Raw genomic sequence first — 21,018 nt, forward strand, 5'->3', positions numbered from 1 at the left:
CCGCCACACGGTCCCGCAAGGCAGAGAGGTCTTGTCGGATAAGAGACACATCGATTTTGACTTCTTCAATTTTGGTGGTGAGCGTGGTCTGGCATAGGGCAATAGTGTTGAGTACTTTGTTTGTGTCTGCCGTGGATTGTTCCGTGTCTGGGGATGGACCGGGGGAACCCTTAGCCTGTTGGTCTTCCTCAAGGCGACGGTATTTGGCAAGTTTGTCAGTAGTCTCGGAAGCCTTTTTCGGTGGAGACATGGTCCAAAGGTGGTCAGAGGAGTTCCGGGGTGCACCAATGTGGCCGCTGCCCACAGGGCCGAGTTCTCGATGATCCCCTCCCGCCGCAGCCCACAAGTGGCCCAATAGGGACTATAAGTTGCAGATGAGTGTGAGAGTAGGTGTTTGTAGTATGGAGAAAATCGGGCTCAGGGGGATCAAGTATTCTTGCAGCACTTGCATAGACTTACTGTGGGTGAAGCAAGATGGTCGCCTATCCAGGGACCAGGCCCAAAGCTGCACACGTCTCACTGGTTGTCACTGAAGGAGAGGGTACTACCTTAGCTGCTGAAGAAGCTCCTGTGGTCAGGGCAGGCAGACATCAGTTTCTGGGGAGCTGAGCAGGCCAGGGAAACTTGTAAGGCAGTCTCTGGGTGTAGCAAGATGGCCGCTGCTCCAGGGACCAGGCCGGAGCCTCAGGCTATCCCACCAACTGCTGCAGGGTATAAAATCGTTGTGGCAGTGTCCAGAGGTAGTCCGGTGGCCAAGGCTGGGAGAGAGCAGTCTCAGGGGAGCAAGGTGTAGCAGGGAGATGTGAGGGTGCCGCCGCCGGGTGCAGTAAAATGGCCGCCGCTCCGAGATGTAGGCCGAAGCCGCGGTCTTTCCTAGAGGCAGCCCTGGAGCGGTGAGATCCGGCGATCGCGGCCGCGGATGGCGCCCAAAACGGCCAAATAGCTCCAGGGGCCAGGCGGAGGAGATGGCAAGCCTGTTGGGATGTAGATTTAAGGCAGGATCGTAAGGATGGAAGCAGGATGGTGTTGCAGGAGTATGGACGAGCGGAGCACTCACTGCAAGCGTCCTACTCCATTCCTTTCCAGGCCACGCCCCGGTGAGAACACCTTTAATTTCACAATTTCATATTCACATACTATCACATTGCCTGGCGTAGTAATAGCACTTGAGAATCCATCTGCATCCATCCCAGACTACTCTCTCCCAATCCTCTCAGGCATGCCTCCCAGTCTTCTCTACCTGTTTAGCCCCATACACACTATCAGATTTTCTGCTGATTTTTTCCTTCAGATTTACCAAAACCATACAGTATAATATGAGGTCAAACCTTAGGAGTTTCAATTTGTATGCAATCAGGCAGGCCCTTGCACTACATGGTTTTGGTAAATCTGAAGACAAAAATCAGCAGAAAATCTGATAGTGTGTATGGGGCTTAACACTCACCAGCCCACCTGACTGTCTACCTCCCTAAAGATTTGGCCTGCAGTGTTCTCCTGCTGTCCTCCACCTGCTCCCATGCCTCCAGTCAGGACACCTCTATGTGTTGTGAAGAGGGTCCCTTCTGCACGTGAGCCCAGACCTGAGGTAACTCCCCCAAGACTAGGGGGCTACCTTTAAGGGCCACTGATAGCTTAACACTACCTGTTTAGCTTCCACCGGAACTCCACTGCACCAGCTGGGCTGACCCTGAGTATTTGAGGGGGCCTGCCCCCTGCCAACCCATCTGTTGGGGATTGATGAGGGCTCTCAGAATACTCCAGTCAGCTCCTCCTCACCTCCACACCCATTTTTCTGGAAGTTTCCAGCAAGTTCCAGAAGAAGGAGGTTGTCTCAGAGATGCTGTCTGTGAGTCATCCAGCTCTCCCTGAGTCGCTCAAACCCTGACCCAGAAACACACCAGACTTGTCTGCCAGCCAAGTCAAACAATTTTCCTATTCTAACAAAATATATATTCTAGCACACTAGAGGGTGCTACAAGAAGATAATTGAGGAGATAAGTTTGGCATCCATTTATGGCAGGGGTCTCCAAACTTTTGGAACAAAGGGCCAGTTTATAGTCCTTCAGACTTTGGGAGGGCCAGACTGTGGCCATTGGAAGAAATTGTCCTGGCGTCAGTGGGAGTAAACCATGCATCATTGGTATTAGGGGGGGATACTGCCCCATCGTTTGTGTCAGTAGGAGAAATAGTGCCCCATTGTTGGTCTCAGTGGGAGGAATAGTGCCCCATTGTTGGTGTCAATGGGAGAAATACTGCCCTGTTGTTGTCAGTAACAGGAATTATGCCATATTGTTGGTTCACTGATTTATGGCAAAGGGAGTAGAGGGAGGGATTTCTACTATAATGACAATATTCCTTGCCTTGTTTCATTAACAAAAAGGAAAATTGTTTAATTGCATTTAAGCAAGTTTTGTGTGCAGAAGATAAGAGTTTTAGCTTTTACATTTATTTCAATTGTGTGTTATCCTGTGATAAGGTGATACCTTCACCAGACAAACCCATAACTGACACTAACAAGGCTTAAATACAGTGAATGAGACAGAGGTCTAGCTGTATTTATTATGGGTGCCTATGCATCTTATGAGAGGATTATGATGTCTCCATCCACAGCGGCATGTAGCAAATGAACAAGCCATGGAGGGATTCTGAAAGCACAAATCACCCAGTTACCTACAGACAATTACCGCTAACACACTGCAGTGTTGATCCAGCACCAACTGACACCATCCGTTGTCCTGTTTTACATATTTTAACCCAGAACAGGACATGAAACAACTATTACAGATTTAATCGGAATTTTCAATTGCTGAAAGTGTGACTCAACAAAAACAGATAGATACAAGGCCAATTTATACTTTTGCTGCTTTAAAAAGGAACTTCACTCCCCTTAAAGTGTTAAACCCAGGACCCTGCATTCACTATATCCGGTCTCCCACAGTACACAGAACATGAATATGCAATTATTTTAGTAAATATAAACTGCTAAATACCATTTCTCATCAGCAGTATATAGCAGTCTTGCGACTTCTATCACTTTCCGGCCGAGCTCTGGTTAAAGCTTGTAATAGGAGTTTTCATTTTCCTCTGACTGTCCTATGAAGCTGCATGATCCCTGACCCTCTGTCTGGACTGTGCTGATTGGCCCTGTGCTGGACACATGCACCCTCCCGAAAACTCTCTAGCAATACACACTAATCTGAGCATGTGCAGAGTGCCTCCTAGGGCTCTGTTCTGTCTGGAGATAAATTAGGGACTGTGGAAGAAGGGGAGGACCAGAGAAGACAGGATCAAACAGCCTTTTTACACAATGCAGAGGATTATCCCCTTGAGTTGCACAGTTAGTATAACAAGCATGCTTTACTGCATATACAGACTGATTTTACTGTTGTGCGTTTAATGCTGGCCCTGCCCCACCACACCATTGCCACCATATTTGAAGGTATGATATCACGCAATGAGGAATACGCTGTGTGCAGGGGGTTTGTTATGGTGTTTCTTTCACTACTGATGCAGGGACATTTTTTTTCTTTTCAGTGACACCATCAACTCAGGGACCTTTTTAGTTCTGGTGACACTACAGACTCAGTAACATTATTCCTTTTATTGACAGCACCAAAACAGAGACATTTTTATCTTTTCAGGGACACCATCAACCAATGCAGGGACATTTTTTTCTTTCAGTGACACCACCAACTCAGAGCTATTTCTTAATTTCAGTGACAATGATAATGCAGATACATTGTTTTTCTTTGCCTCCATTAGCCCCTTGTTTGCGCACCAATTTTAAACTTTTCAGTTTGCTGCAAGGTACCACAACAGTTTTTTGCACGCTGATTTTTGGCCTGTCCCACTCTCTGCTTAAGGTGCAAGGGGTGGGTAGTGGTGAGAGGGTGATAGTTAGAGATTGTGGGGTGCAGGGGGGGGGGGGGGGGGGCAGTTTCCTATCTGTGCACTGTCAGCATGTGCACAGATGTGCCGAAGGGCTATGCCCAGCCTTCGGCACCTGCCAGAGTTCTGAGACACATTTGCACATGCGCCAAATTTCCCTGTGCATTCTCTAAGAAACAAAAGTTCTGAGACCTTCTTAGCTGCATCATCTTTGTGCATGCGTGAGGGAAAACCCACGTATGCACAGATGTACCAAAGATCTTCTCTGAGTCCCAAAAGCCAGCACATCAGCGTATACGTGGAATTGAGAGCATGTCATTCTTACTTAGGTGAGAAAGGAGGAAGTGCTTCACCAAAGCACAAAAAAGTTGAAAACACCAATATATACAGGGCTTTTTTTCTCAGAGAATAGGTGCTGGAACTCCCACCTACTGAGTCACTTCTTGTCTCTGCCCCATACTCACCTCTGAGCAACATCTCTTGGTTCCACCCCTTACCCACCTCCTAGCACATCTCATTCAGAGAATACAGAGCCAAGTATGATAAGTATGATTATGTCATGTTATGCTAAAGTAATTTGTATGGAAATTGGTAATGATAACAAGAAAAGCAGTACAATAGATCCCCTGCAGCCAGCAGCAATATGCCCCCCCCCAGCAACAATAGACCCCCCAGCAACATAGGACCCCTGCAACAAAATATCATCCCAGCAACAATAGACCCCCGGCAGCAAGACCAGATCTCCCAGTGGCCAGCATCAATAGACTCTCCAGCAGCCAGAATAATTCCCCCGCATTCCCGCTGAAAAAAAGCCCTGAATATATATATATACACACATACAGTATATACCGTATATAGATGTGTGTATATATATATATATATGTATATATATTATATACATATATATAATTGGTGGGAGGGGCATCTGGAGTGAGGAACAAAGAATATGTTTTTTTGGGGGAAGGTCTGCTTTAATTGCAATAATGTTCAGCGAGTCATGTGAGTTACACACTAAAAAGCCAGGGAGAAACCTCTAGCACTCTACTGCATCCAGGATCACCTACCTGCTAGTTGGACAGAGGTGATGTTTCTGACTTACTGTCCAATGAGCAAGCTGGACAGGTCACATAGGAAGCTGCTTTACTGGACCAGAAAATAAGTATGTCACCTACTTGGCTGTGCAGGGTAGCAGGCAGGTATAAATCACAGAACTCACTGAACAGAATTACAAATTACACTATACATATGTGCATTTCAAATACATATTTCACTATTTGCCTGCAGTTCAGCTAAAAATATTGTCCACCTCCACTCTACCTATTATTTTTTATGGGATTTGATAGCCAGAATGTGCCAGTTTTTCTCTTTATTCTAGCACCCTTAGTCATAGGGAGTCATAGGTGGCACAGGGATTTGCTCCTGTGTCACTGTCACATTCACCCCCATGCCAACACAGATTGTGCAGGCAGGAAGCCAGGCCAGATGTTTATCTAAAGCTGGAGTGAGTGCATATAGAAAGGAAGTGACTGTAGGAAGCTAGAAAAGAAGAGGATGAAAACAAATGTCAAAGAAAGCTCTTGCCCCACTAATGATCTGTAGCCAGCGGACTGGTTTGTGATCATATAACCACTGTGACAGCCAATCACAGTAGTCTCATGATTACTGTTTCTTCCTGCCCCGGGTATAATTAACCTTTTAAAGGCACTTCAGGTCAGGCATGAAGGGGTTAAACAACTGAAATAATTTCTGTATACTAATGTTAATTGAGATTTTTTTTTTTGAGTTTATAGCCCTGATGAAGGGGTCTGTAATCTTCTGAATTGGCACTTATGTAAGATCCTTGAGGCTAACAAACATCATGTGAACATGAAGTTTCCACCAGATATATCGTTTGGTGTTGAGGCCACATAATTACATTTTAGTTTCATCTGACCATACCACCTTTTTTCCATGTGGCCTCAGAATCTCCAAGGTGCGTTTAAGATGGTCAAATGAAAAATTTGGCCTCAACACCAAACGATATATCTGGCGGAAATCTAATACAGCTCACCAGCCAAATAGCACCATTGCTCCAGTAAAGCATGGAGATGGTAATATCCTATTATGGGGGTGTTTCTCTGGAGCAGGGACTGGAACACTTGTCAGGATAGAAGAAAAATGGATTAGGGAATATTCTGTCAGATTCTTGAGGAAAATCTGCTGCCCTCTGCCAGAAAGTTGTCAATCGGTAGAAGGATTACCTTCCAACATGGCAATGATCCAAAGCACACAGAAAAAATGACCACACAGTGGCTGAAGGAGAAAAAGGTGAATCTCCTTTCATGGCTTATTTTGAGTCCAGACTTAAACCCCATTGATAATCTTGGGAATGACTTGAAGACTGCAGTCCGAAAACAGTCACCATCAAATTTAACAAAATTTGAGCAGTTCTACAAAGAAGAGTGGGCAAATATTGCCAAGTCTAGATGTGCAAAGTTAGTAGAGACATATCCCAACAGACTAAATGCTGTAATTAAAGCAAAAGGTGGTTCAACAAAATACTGACATAAGGGGGTGATCTTCCGATGTGGCCCAGGAAAATCAAAATGGTGGACATCCTTGGTCCAAAACTGGAACTAAAGGAAATCCTGGTTGTCACCAGAACTATCTTCCCCATTGGAAGATTTACCCTCTATTCCAGTTCTGGTGTCAATCCAAAATATAGGTTTTTTCTTTCACTTTTGGTGATAATGGTCACTGGGTCAAATATGGAGGATGAGTCTCCTTAACATGGACACAGGTAGCAGTAAAAAACTGACAGGTGTCTAATTCCATCCAAAAAAAAAAAAGTTTGCCTTCAGTTATAATTTAAAATACCCCTTAGATAGTGATCTCAAGTTGTTGTACAAGCAATCCATGACAGTTGAAAACATAAGCCTTTCACCAGTTTTTACTGTATCGGCCCCTGACCAGAACATGTGATCACCAGGTTCTTCGTCAGCATTTAAACGATATGTCATCTTAAATCTTTGATGTAGCCCATGGAGAATTGTCTGTGATGTGACCATCTGCTAATTTTCTTGCTTTTCAGATGCACAGTACATTGTCTGTAAGATGAACAATTGTTCAGAGAATGTGAGGACAAAACCCTTTCCGGGATACATCGACACCAACTCCCTCATAGTCCAGGATGAGTATGTCTTTGTTCAGGTGAGTAAAAGCTGATTTTTCTAGATACAAATGTGTTACTTAAGTCAGGTTAATTTGTATAATGATTAAGATATGTTTATAATGGTGGAACAAGCCAGGGGTGAGCCTCCAACTTTGACCCCAGTGTGGAATTGTCCTCCTACCTCTGAGCTTCATTATAAGATGAATTACCTGGGCCCTGTTTTTGAAGTAATCACAATATATATATTTCTATGAAAAATCCTTGGTCAATATGGTGTCATTGGTTTCTGAATTGGCATGTATTCAGAATGCATTTTATAAAGCTGGTCTGGGATGAATACATCAAAGCCAAGGCTAGGCTTTTAAAGCTGGATCAGAATTATGAGTAGATATTTCCTCCCTCATTTCTTGTGCACATTACAATCAAAAATACCTTCCAATTTACGACATATTCTTAAGATGAATGTCTACATAAAGCCTAATTCTGGCAAAAAATCAAAGGCCAAATCAATCCTTGTGCGTTGTTTTTTTTTTTTTAATGGTCCTCGAAGACCAGGCCTTTTCTGGAATTTTTTGTTTAAAAGTTAAAATTTTTATTTTTTGCTAGAAAATTACTTAAAACCTCCAAACATTATAAATCTATCTATCTATCTATCTATCTATCTATCTATCTATCTATCTATCTATCTATCTATCTATCTATCTATCTATCTATCTTAGCAGAAACCCTAGAGAATAAAATGGCGATTGTTGCAATATTTTGCGAAGCTGTCTTCAAATGCAACTTTTTAAAAAAAAATACACTTTAATGAATAAAAAAAAAACACAATAGTTACCCTATTTTTTTTGTAAAATGTGAAAGATGATGTTACGTCGGGTAAATAGATACCTAACATGTCATGCTTTAAAATTCTGCACCCTCTTGGAAGGATACCAAACATCCCACCCTCAGTGAAATTATTGAGTTGACCAACACACACGCTACTTACGAATGTATGTTTGCAGCAACCCAGGGTCAATATTTGAAGTCACAATCCAAATGGTCCAGCTGGATAAAATGGTACGCTAAGAACCACAAAAGGTAAAATTATCTTCGTTCTGATTATCTACAACCCAACTCATATGAAGAAAACAAAGCTGCATATTTTCTGTTTATATTTTATTTAATTATTATTTATGTTAATTTAACATTGTTACTACCAGTACAACCAAATCGTATATAGACGTAACACTAGTCCTTTTACTAGCTTATTTCTGAAATAGCTATTTAGTATGAAGTTTACACTAGCATATTAAAGATAGTCAGCAACCGTTAAGATGTATTAGGCGAAACTGCGATGTAGCAGAATATCTAAATACACTAAACTGTATGCGAATTGTACTGTTTACAATATATATTGTGTACATTCTGTATTGTCTACAATTTATACTGTTTGATACTGTTTGATACCTTCAAAACAATAAAAATTATTGGAATTAAAATTCTGCACCCTCATGGAATGGCGACAAGCTATGGAACTTAAAAATCTCCTTAGGCGACGCTTTAAACATTTTTACAGGTTACCTGTTTAGAGTTATTTATTTATTTTGATCACTTTTATTCCTACTACAAGGAATGTAAACATTCCTTGTAAAAGAATTAAGGATGACAGATCCTCTTTATTGAGAGCTCTGGGGTCAAAAAGACCCCAGATCACTCACTTACCTTTAAAAGCAAAAGAAAAAAAAATAACAATTTTTTGAAATTTTGTTTATTATGGCCCAGGGACCCGAAAGTGATGTCAGACGCCGTTCTGGTCTTTCAAGGGCATAGAGAGGAGTGGTGGCCATCTTGGTCTAACTTTTCTCCCTACCCAGCTAACTGCCACAATGGATTGTACTCAGGCTTTATTGATGGGTCAGGTAAGCCCTGGAACGAACGAAAATCAGCAGGGGGGGGGCACACTCCAGTGCTGTCCCACAGACCCAACCCTAACCCAGTATCCCTCATCATCCCCTGGAACACCCAGCAGACTAGCATCAGTCATTCAAGTCATTCAACTTTCTTCTGGAGAAGGACATGGCATCATGTGCCTTGGATTGAAGACCCACGGTAAATTAGTATGTATAAAAAGATTTTTTAAAATTGCAAGGGTAAGGAGGCTGTTGGTCAGGAGTAGGTTAAAACTTGAACTGGGCTGGATTTACATCTGCTTATAGCAGTAATGTGCAGTTAAAAGCATGCCCTTCTCAAATACAACTCCTGCCTCCACACTGCTAAACAAACCTATTACAAACACTCATTAAAACCCACTCATCCAAACATTGTGAACTCTTTTCTACTCTTAATTCCTTACTTCACCTCCCACTGCCCCCACCCACCAACTTCCTTACCGCTCATGAGATTGCCAACCATTTCAAAAGCAAAATCGCCACAATTCGCAAGGAGATATCCAGCATCCAACTTCCTCTCCTACGCAACACATCAGCTCCAACACCACACTCAATACTCACCTCCTTCTGCCTTGTTACCACCAAGGAAGTTGACAAACTCCCCTCCATGGCCCACCTCACCACCTGCCCCTGGACACTATCCCCTCACAATTACTGCGACCACCATCCCGCTCTATCCTAAACTCTCTAACCCACATCTTCAACCTCTCCCTCTCCTCTGGCACCTTTTCCTCCCCCGCTCAAACATGCACTGGTTACCCCAATACTTAAAAAACACTCACTAGACCCCATCTGTTTGAATAGCTTAAAACCCATCTTCCTTCGCCTGTTTGCCTCCAAGCTCATCAAATGCCTTGTCCACGACCGAATGAGTTGCTACCTCATTGACAATAACCTTCTCGATCCCTTACAGTCCGGCTTCCGCCCACAACATTCCACTGAAACTGCCCTACTTAAACTCACCAAGGACCTACTAATGGCTAAAACCAATGGCCAGTACACCATACTTATACTCTTGGACCTCTCTGCTGCCTTCGACACAGTTGACCACCTGCTCCTCCTCAGCAAACTCCACTCTCTTGGCCCCCAGGATCCTGCTTTATCCTGGTTCTCAATGCACTTTCAGTGTCACTTACAAATCTATCTCCTCCCCTCCTCTTTCTCTTTCTGTTGTGGTACCCAAAGGCTTTGGCCTTGGGCCCTTACTATTCTCTCTCTATACCTCTTCCCTGGGTCAGTTGATAACCTCCCATGGCTTCCAATACCACCTCTATGCCGATGACACCCAGATCTATCTCTCCACTACTCAACTCACCCCCTCGATCGCCTCACGTATTACAAACTTACTGAATGACATATAGGTATGGATGTCACACCACTTTCTCAAACTCAATCTTTCTAAAACTGAGCTTGCTATATTTCTTCCTTCCTGGTCCCCTCTCCATTACTTTACCATTAAGATCAATAGCACAACCATTTCTCCCGCCACACATGCCAGGGTGTAATCCTTGACTCTGACCTCTCCGAGCCACCCCCATCAAATCATTACCCGCAGCTATCACCTTTTGTACCACCTCCCCCCTTCCTTTAGAATGTAAGCTCCACAAGCAGGGCCCTCCTGTCCCTTCTGTATTGAACTGTATTGTAATTGTGCTGTCCCCCCTCTACATTGTAAAGCACTGCACAAACTGTTGGCACTATATAAATCATGTGTATTTATAATATAATAAAAATAATAATGTTTTACCATGCATTACCACAACCTATTCAAAATGAATCCCCACAGGGACATTTTTCCTCATTTATTCTATCCAACCCACTTCCTCATGGACACACCACCTGAGAATGGGTCATTACCCTGTTTGGGCTCATAGTACTCTGTAGACTTAGTAGTTCTCAATTTACTCATCACTATATAAGCAGCACTTATCCCAAAGGAAGGACAACCCACCTCTGCTGTTGGGGAAGAAAAGGACATCTGATCAGGAGACCAGCCTCAAAACAGCAAGAAAAAAGGCATGTATAGGGTGTTTTTTTTAATACATCTTGGCTAGTAGAGTGGAAAGCTGGAGTTCCACTCTAATCCTTTTCTATCTGTAAATGAACACATTCCCAGCAAGTTCATTGTTCCTTGTGTAGGGAAGATGGTAACTAAAGTCATGTTTTTGCAGCTGCAGCACCCTCTGGAGATCTCTTTAAAACCGTGTCTGTCATAGAGAATTAAAAACTTGTGAAGTCTGCAAGTACCTGTGTTAATGTTGAAATTGATCCATGTGTCCCTGTGGAGCCCCTTTGCTCAAAGGGCAGCCAAAACAGCAACCAACTAGAATTCCCTTCCCTGAAGCCAGACTGTACAAGATGAATTCCACTTATTTGATATTGTATGTGTGCCGCACTTTTCATTTAGCGCTTGCACTATTTTATTAAAGAGACTTTCAAAAAAATATGGAGCTGCCGCAGTAGAGCCAGTAGAACATTGGAATGTTTGCACTGAAATTCTGAAAAATCATTCATCAGAACATTCCTTCTTGCCATCATTAGGTTGACTAATTAATTCAAAACTCCTAAAATTTTTTAGGAGCTAGAATTCTATTCATTTGAGAAAAAGTTTCCATCCTGCTCCTTTTTTCTCATCACTATGGTAGAATTTGGAAATTGATTTTACCTCAATGACCATTGGAAAATTGAATATTTAGAAACAAAAAATGTCAAACTACTGTAAATTCTACTGGTGTATGGCCCGTAAGGATTTGCTAACGTTTTCTCTGGCAACTGTCATGTGAGAGCATGGTGCCGGCCCAATCAGCTACATTCATGGAATTCCCCACCCACAGATGCACATAACAAAGGGGCGGGGATGAGGGTAACATCATTGATCTAATATGGCCACATAGCAATGCCTTGTGATCATACATTTGGCAATGACATTGTTCAAATAAGGTCATGTAGTCATATTAGGTCAATGTTGTCACCAGCATCCCTGTTCCTTTGCTACATGCAGCTGTGGGGTGGTGAATTCTATGGCCGCAGCTGGTTGAGCCAGCAACCTGCTATCATGTGACAGTTTGCCTTGGGTAAAGCCCCATACAAACGATAGGACTTCGTACAAACTTTCCCTTGGATTTTTGTACAAAGGGCGTTGGCCAGAAGTTTGTTCTGCATACAGACGGCAGTACTTTTCCAGCCAGCTTTCACCAAATCACATGGTTTTTCAGCTCTTTACCACCACCCTTTGGTCAACTTCTGTATTGTTGTCTGATATTGTGTCAATCTCGCCACTTTTATTGGCGAGATTGACACATTGAGATCCGGGTTCACACTGGTGCGGGGATCCGACTTGGATCCCCGCTAATGCCAGGCACTGTGTTTGGTATGAATCTTGAGGGTGAACTCCACACCAAATTTTAAATAAAAAAACGGCATGGGTTCCCCTCCAGGGGCATACCAGGCCCTTAGATCTGGTATGGATTTTAAGGGGAACCCCCTACGCCGAAAAAACAGCATGGGGGTCCCCCCCAAAACCCATACCAGACCCTTATCCGAGCACGCAGCCCGGCCGGTCAGGAAAGGAGGTGGGGACGAGCGAGCGCACCCCTTTCTGAGCCGTACCAGGCCGCATGCCCTCAACATGGGGGGTGGGTGCTTTGGGGGAGGGGGCGCCCTGCGGCCCCCCCACCCCAAAGCACCTTGTCCCCATGTTAATGAGGACAAGGGCCTCTTCCAGACAACCTTGGCTGTTGGTTGTCGGGGTCTGCGGGCGAGGGGCTTATCGGAATCCGGGAGCCCCCTTTAATAACGTGGCCCCCAGATCCCGGCCCCCCACCCTTTGTGAATGAGTATGGAGTACATGGTACCCCTACCCTTTAACCTAGGGAAAAAAGTGTCAAGAAAAAAACACAGTACACAGGTTTTTAAAGTAATTTATTAGGCAGCTCCGGGGGTCTTCTTCCGACTCCGGGGATCTTCTCCCGACCTGGGGGGCCTTATCCTGGCTCCGGGGGTCTTCTTCCGACTCCGGGGGTCTCTCCGGCGTCTTCTCCAAGTGTCTGGATCTTCTGCCGGCTCCTCCGCTATCTTCTGCCGCCCTTTTGCTAGCGGTGGCCCGGACATCTGGATCGTCTTCTTCCCTCTTCTCTTCCAGAGATGTTGACACGACGCTCTTTCCGGCTGTAATGCTGTCTGTGCGCTCTGCTATGACTTATATAGGTGTTGACCCCGCCCCCTATGACATCACAGTCCCGGGGCATGCTGGGACTGTGAGGTCATAAGGGGGCGTGGTCACCGCCTATATAAGTCATAGCAGAGCGCACAGACAGCATTACAGCCGGAGAGAGCGTCATGTCAACATCTCCGGAAGAGAAGAGGGAAGAAGACGAGCCAGATGTCCGGGCTCCTCCGCTAGCAAAAGAGCGGCAAAAGAGCAGAAGATAGCGGAGGAGCCCGGCAGGAGGAAGAAGGCACCGGAGAAGAACCAGAGAGTGCGGAGACGACACCGGAGAGAGGGAGAAGAGGCCTGAGAGACCCCCGAAGTTAGAAGCAGACCCCCGAAGTCGGAAGAAGACCCCTGGAGCTGCCTAATAAATTACTTTTAAAACCTGTGTAGTGTGTTTTTTTTATTGACACTTTTTTTCCCGTAGGTGAATAGGTAGGGGTACCATGTACCCCATAATCATTCACATTGGGTGGGGGGCCGGGATCTGGGGGCCCCCTTATTAAAGGGGGCTCCCGGATTCCGATAAGCTCCCCCACCTGCAGACCCTGACAACCAACGGCCAGGGTTGTCAGGAAGAGGCCCTTGTCCTCATCAACATGGGGACAAGGTGCTTTGGGGTGGGGGGGCGCAGGGCGCCCCCTCCCCCAAAGCACCCACCCCCATGTTGAGGGCATGTGGCCTGGTACGGCTGGGGGGGGGCACTCGCTCGTCCTCACCCTCTTTACTGACCGGCGGGGCTGCGTGCTCAGATAAGGGTCTGGTATGGATTTTGGGGGGGACCCCCACGCCGTTTTTTTGGCGTAGGGGGTTCCCCTTAAAATCCATACCAGACCTAAGGGCCTGGTATGCCCCCAGAGGGGAATTCCCTCTCGCGCTCGCCGCAATAGGAAAATGTGTTTTTCCTATTGCAGCCAGCGCGAGATGTACAGTACCCTGTCGCCGAGAACCAGCGTGATGGGTTTGCGCTGGAAACATTCTCGTGGCCGCGTACTGTAGTTTGTACAAAAGTCCGATGCTTTTGTGTACACACGATCGGACTTTGCTCCATCTGACTTTTGTTGCCGGAAAGTTTGTCCGTTCCCACAGCCAACAAAAGTCCGATGGAAACAGAAAAAGTTTGTCCCATGGAGCGTACACACGGTCGGATGTTGCTCCAAAATAGCTAATTTGCCTGTTTGTTGTCAAAAAGTCCGATCGTGTGTACGGGCCTTTACTGTTCGACCCAAACCTTAGCTCATCTTTACTGGCCATACACCAGCAAAATTTTGTTAGAAATTATTTGCTTTTGTTATGCTTGCTTGAACTTTTTTAATAAACTAGGTTGTAAGAGTTAGTTCCCAGCTGCAAAAACCAAACTTCTTAAGCTGGCCATACACAGTTAAATTTTAATTTGAACATTGTACAAAGTTCTGAAAAAGTTTATCAAATTATTCTTGTTTGCCATCATTGAGTCAACTGATTTCTTTGAAAGCCCTTAAAATTTAGTCCAAACCTTCTACTTAAATGGAATCCCAGATGTATTAATCCTTTAGAGCCGGCGCCTGCCGGCTCTTTAAGGGCTCTAAAATGCCAGGAGGTGGGGCGAGGCTTATGGTCATGTGACCACCATGATTGGCTGTCATGGCGGTCACGCGATGTTAAAGCTCCCGCAAGCAATGAACAGGAGCTTTCAGTTAGCTGCCGATAACTGTACTGGGAACGTGCAGGGCACACGCTCTTGGCACAGCTCTAACGGCACTATTACATGCAAATATGCGACCGCTCTGCGCCAAGGTCACGTGCGCTCGGCATGAAGATATTAAACAGGTTTCAATCTAACATGTGCAATTTGTAACCTAGCAAAAACCACATTCATAGTTAAAGTTTTGTTTGTTTAAGAAACTTTTACCATCTGCATCTTAAAATTTTCCTGTCACTGTCCAAAAAATGTGGAACGTAGATTTCCCCCATTAGAAAATCAAATGAATGCTCCAAAAACAAACATTTTCAAACAAAATTCTACTGGTGTATGGCTAAGGTTTGGGCTGAAATAAGTTCATCCAGAACCCACAGGAAAGTGTCACATGAGACCAAGCCACCAGCCCTGACCATGAAATTCCCTGCCCCACAACTGCAAGTAACAAAGGGGCAAGCATGCTGGTGACATCATTGACCTAATGTCAGGACCAGGGCCTGAATCTGCAACCTCTGTGGCGTCTGGCTGTGGCACTTTTCACTGTGCCACCAGGGATGCTGACCCTGACTAATTCCTTGGACAACCTTAACTTGTGTGAAAAAAGAAAACTAAAGCGCTGATGTGGATTCTCTATAAAATAGCAAAACACCAAAAAGAAATGTGTAAGCTGCAACCAACCAATTAGTGCTGTGACACCTGTTGCTATAAATCAATATAAAATATGTTGGTGCGCTTATCAAACTATCCCCATCTGTTGGAGTGGTGCTTATATATAAAATCCTAAACCATAAAAACACCCTGATATAATCAGTAAAGTGATTAAGTGCAAATAAATAATCAATCAATAAAGTGAATAAATGCAAAAAAAAATGCATCACAAAAACATATACCCCGATATCACAATCAGTAAAGTGAATAGGTGCAAATAAATATATCAATCAATAAAGTGACTAAATGCAAACAGATGCATCAAAAAACATATAAGAGAACACACATCCCTAGATATATGTAGATGGAAAAAAAAAAAAAGCAATAAATAGTGTCTGTTTGTGTTAATCCAGCTGAGGTCTGAATGTCCAATCACTTGCCTTTGATGAACTTGCTTGTATTTCAATTCTCACAGATCACAGTTGCATCATGAATTACATTTGAAAGGTGATGATTCACATAAAGATAAAAGAAAAACCATCATTGCGCAGTGTTTTTAAATGCTACAAGACTGGGCAAACAATGTAATCCACTCACACATTTAAAGTAGCTGAATCGTTTTTGTTATAATGGTCAGACAGCTTCACCGCTCATACAGCTATCGCTTTGTTTGCCAAACACTATGCGAAGACGTCACTGACTCCTTCTCCCCATGCCTTAATTTGTGTCTTGTTTCTTCTGAACCCTGAACACTTTGCTCCTCCCATGAACTTCTTGATTTAGGCCATGTCTCTGCATTTCCTGTTTGCCAGATTATTCCACTCTCTCCTTGCATACCTGCCGCTGTCCTTATCTTTAATATAAATTGTTGCAGACCCTTTGCTTGTTCATCGACTATGCTTATGTCTGATCCCATCCAGCTACTACTTACTGACCTTTGGCTTGTTTACTGGCTATGCTTCTGCTTGATCCCTACCTGCTACATCTGCTGCTGGAGCCTGGCTTGTTTACCTCCTGGTGGGGCATTCCTGAGGACTGTGACATGGTACTAACACATATCAAAACCCATCTCTACCTCAAGTGAGCCTTATCCCAGACCATGACACCTAATAAGTCCACATGGCTATATTTGGATAATTTCATTGCCCAATCTACATTATTTGCCCAGTGTCAACATTACTGTTCAATGTATGGCCATATGGCAATGCTATGTGGCCATATTAGGATAATGATGCCACCAAAATCCCCACCCCTTTGTTGGAGGGAATTCCATGGCTGCAGCTGATTGGACTGGCAACCTACTATCATTTTACAGCTCCCCACAGCAAACCTTAGCTCATGCTTGCATACATACACCAGTAGGATCCTGTTAGTGGGGTCAAATCGATGTTTGTTTTCAACCATAGGGATGAGACTATTCTAAGAACCAGGATGGAAAATTCTTCTTGAACAAACAAAATTTTAGCTGTGAATGCAGTTTTCATTCAGGGAAAATCATGTATAATATAATTAAATATGCTCAAATGGTCTAAAATTCCATTCAAGTATCAAGTTTGGATGACATTTGTAGGGCTTGGAGTGAATGGTGTAATGGTGGAGGGAGGTTCCTATTTAAAGAAATATTTGAAAGGACCATGACTGGATGAATCTGCACGATGTATCATGGTATAATGGTTGCTTGTTGCAAACATTCTTAAATGCTCTGCTCTAGGCTTCTCACCCCCACTCTACCAACCAAAGATGACAGCTCCAAACAGTCTGGAACCAACTAAAAACCACAATACAAGAAGTAGAAATGGAGAGGCTCAAATTCTAAGCATCCAAGATAAGTTTATCAACGTTACAACCCCGTATTGAATAACTTTATTAAACTCTACTTAAGAGTTGAGCCACTCCTTTACTTCTTGTATCATGGTTGATGCATTGTTAAAAGCTCATATAAATAGGATAAGTTCCCTTTGCTGCTATAGATTCAAAGCTTTATGAAACAAAAAAAAAGAGGCTTCACAAAAGTAGACACCATGCATTTTTGCTTTGTGTTAACAGCTGGCATATGCACAATGCGACTACCTCCTGTTCACAGGCAGAGCCCGGTGCTGTGCCGCTAGATAATTCATTGTAGGGTTCCAGAAGGCCTATCCTGTCCATTAGTTGCTCAATATCACCAACATAGGGTAATTAAGTAGTCTCGAAGCAAATAAGAAATATGCTTATCTCAACTCGACTAATTGTATCCCCTGAGCTTAATCTTTTTGCTTCTTGCCGGTGAATGTTTTGGACAAAGCTTTTTGGCTGAAGAATGGTTGTAAGCCTCAAGCATCGTTAATCCTGCTGTCTGCATGGTGCATATTTCCAGCAAGGATCAACATGCAGGAAAAAAGAGCAACTCCTGGATTACATAAATTCCTCTTACACCACTCTCTCCCATCTGGGATTTAATCGCAGCTCTGTTTATTTTGGAATCTCAGTATGCATTTAAGACTCTTGGTTGCTTCTCCACTCCAAAAAAGCCAATTCCTCTCAAGCCGATGACTTAGCTTAAGTCTACCTGGCAACAGAGGAACCCCCGCTACCTGCAGTGATTATGTAAAGAAGAACTTAAATAAATCACAAAAAAAACAAACTAGTAGGTCAGATATTGCCATGAAACTCAGGTTCAAAAAGTAAATCTAAACCCCAATCTGTAAAATCAAATATAAACATTAACTTGCTGATTTACATGTTTTTGAAATGTGCAGTTTTCAGGAACATCATTCCTTGTGATCCTACCATGAAGGTCCTGTTCAGGTACTTCCTGTTGTGGGGTGACAACTGTTTTCAAATTGTGATCCTGTGTTGTCCCTTTTTCACGTGTGCTACACTGTAATGTTCTCTCATATGTTACATGTTTGCCTTAAAGCGGAGTTCCACACAAAAATGGAACTTCCGCTTTTCGGAACCCTCCCCCCCTCCGGTGTCACATTTGGCACCTTTCAGGGGGAGGGGGGTGCAGATACCTGTCTAAGACAGGTATTTGCACCCACTTCCGGCATAGACTCCCATGGGAGTCTATGCCTCTTCCCGTCCCGACCGCGCTGTCTGCTGGGAACATACAGCTCCCAGGAGAGAGCGGGGACCACTAGGGACGCGCATCGCGACTCGCGCATGCGCAGTAGGGAACCGGGAAGTGAAGCCGCAACGCTTCACTTCCTGATTCCCTCACCTAGGTTGGCAGCGGCAGCTGCCGAGAACCGAGCGGGTTCTCGGCATCCCCTGCCGACATCGCTGGACCCTGGGACAGGTAAGTGGCCATGTATTAAAAGTCAGCAGCTGCAGTATTTGTAGCTGCTGGCTTTTAATATTTTTTTTTTTTTGGCGGTGTGGGTGAACCCCCGCTTTAAGGAATACGTCCTTCTAAAACTGATATTTTAGCTATAGGTGAAGACTGGGTGACCTGATAGTCTTTTATATTAGATATGTGCATTCGTTTTTGTCAGAATTTTGGGTATTTTCGTTATCGTTTTAACAAACGATAACGAACATGCAGAATCCGAAAACCGAAAGATCCGACATAAACAAATGCTTTATTTTTGTTTTCGTTGTGACAACAGTTCGATATAGATAGGAGATTCGACATGACGCTGACAATAGCGATTTGTTTCCATCGAACCTGTGGTCGAATGTGCCTAACCTTAGCTCTATTCGTTCAAGATTATTCTACATAGAGAGAAAAGATTCAACATAGAGAGAAAAGATTAAACATTTTAGAGACAATAGCAAAAAAAGATCGAATGTGCCTAACCTAACTCTATTAGTCCAAGATTATTCGACATAGAGAGAAAAGATTCGACATGAAGATTCGATGAAGCAGTCACAGAGAGCGGACATTTATGGTCAAATGCTCCGCCCATAGGCTATAGAAGAATTCTAATGTTGGTTGACTAGTAATAATAATTAATAAATATAATTATTATTAGTGTCGTACAACATTAGAATTCTACTATAACTTGTAGGCGGAACATTCGACTGGAAATGTATGATTGCGGCGTCGTACAGTTTAGCTGCTCCGTCTAATTTTCTTAGAACATTCGACAGACACCATAAGCCTTCAATGACAGATTCGACTTTATTTATTTCGGATTTTCGGATGAATGCATTTTTTAATGAAACAAAATGAATAAAAACGAATTTCGGGAGTAACTAAATAAATTTATTTTTCGGACGAAAACAAAATTCCAAAACAAAATATTTCCGTGTGCACATGTCTATTTTATATACACTATATTGTCAAAGGTATTGGGACACCTTTACACGCACATGAACTTTAATGGCATACCAGTCTTAGTCTGTAGGGGTTGAGGTCAGAACTCTGCACAGGCCAGTCAAGTTCCTTCACCCCAAACTCGCTCATCCATGTCTTTATGGACCTTGCTGTGTGCACTGGTGCGCAGTCAAGTTGGAACAGGAAGAGGCCATCCTCAAACTGTCCCCACAGAGTTGGGAGCATGAAATTGTCCAAAATGTCTTGGTATGCTAATGCCTTAAGAGTGAAGAGTTCTCTTCACTGGAAATAAGGGGTCAAGCCCGACCCCTGAAAAACAAACCCACACCATAATTCCCCCTCCACCAAATGATTTGGACCAGTGCACAAAGAAAGGCCCATAAAGACATGGATGAATGATTTTGGGGTGGAGGAACTTGACTGGCTTGCACAGAGTCCTGGCCTCAACCCGATAGAACACCTTTGGGATGAATTTGAGCGGAGACTGCGAGCCAGGCCTTCTCGTCCAACATCAGTGCCTGACCTCACAAATGTGCTTCTGGAAGAATGGTCAAACATTCCCAAAGACACACTCCTGAACCTTGTGGACAGCCTTCCCAAAAGAGCTGAAGCTGTTATAGCTGCAAAGGGTGGGCCAACTCAATATTGAACCCTACAAACTAAGACTGGGATGCCATTAAAGTTCATGTGCATGTAAAGGCAGGTGTCCCAATACTTTTGGTAATATAGTGTATATCTTAAGGGCTTCAAGGGTTAGTTCACCTAGCTGCCTTTACAGGTAAGGGACAGCTTTGTATAAAAACAAACTGTGCAGCTTTGACCAAAGTTAAATAATGCCATAAGTGTAGTCCATTTGCATACCTCCTGAAGCCTGGCTGAAAAACTCCCAGAGATGGCACCATACTATTCTGCCATGTTGCTAGGACATTGTTAAGACACTCTCAGCTGAATCAAACCCCCTTGCATGTTCCCTTCCCCCTGTCGTAGTAGCTCTGAGATCAGTGTGGCTGTGACTAAGGAGATAGTGGACCCCACATGTGCGGGGTTTGAGAGCTTGCTCCTGTGATGGTAGAAATGACCAGTAACAGCTGGGAGATTCTTAGCAATGTCCTAGCAAGGCAGGATGGGATAATGCCATCTCTGGGAGGTACGTAGATGGCCTAAATCTATAGCAAGGGCATTATCCAATCTTATTCAAAGCTGCATACGTTGTCTTTATCTACAGATGGCCCTTACCTGCAGAGCAGTTGA

At 43.9% G+C, this 21,018-nt stretch overlaps 1 protein-coding gene across 9 annotated transcripts in view; it reads left to right on the forward strand.

Moving 5' to 3' along the window:
- Positions 1 to 21,018, forward strand: part of SORCS1 (sortilin related VPS10 domain containing receptor 1) — a 1,093,315-nt gene that overhangs the window by 667,849 nt on the left and 404,448 nt on the right. For all 9 annotated transcript variants that reach the window (XM_073595916.1, XM_073595919.1, XM_073595918.1 and 6 more), the window contains exon 7: positions 6,959 to 7,077. In XM_073595916.1, the coding sequence (XP_073452017.1) occupies positions 6,959 to 7,077 (119 nt within the window). The remainder of the gene's footprint in view (positions 1 to 6,958; positions 7,078 to 21,018) is intronic.

The sequence above is a fragment of the Aquarana catesbeiana genome, linkage group LG08 (genome assembly GCF_042186555.1).
Source record: "Aquarana catesbeiana isolate 2022-GZ linkage group LG08, ASM4218655v1, whole genome shotgun sequence".
Classification (NCBI taxonomy): domain Eukaryota; kingdom Metazoa; phylum Chordata; class Amphibia; order Anura; family Ranidae; genus Aquarana; species Aquarana catesbeiana.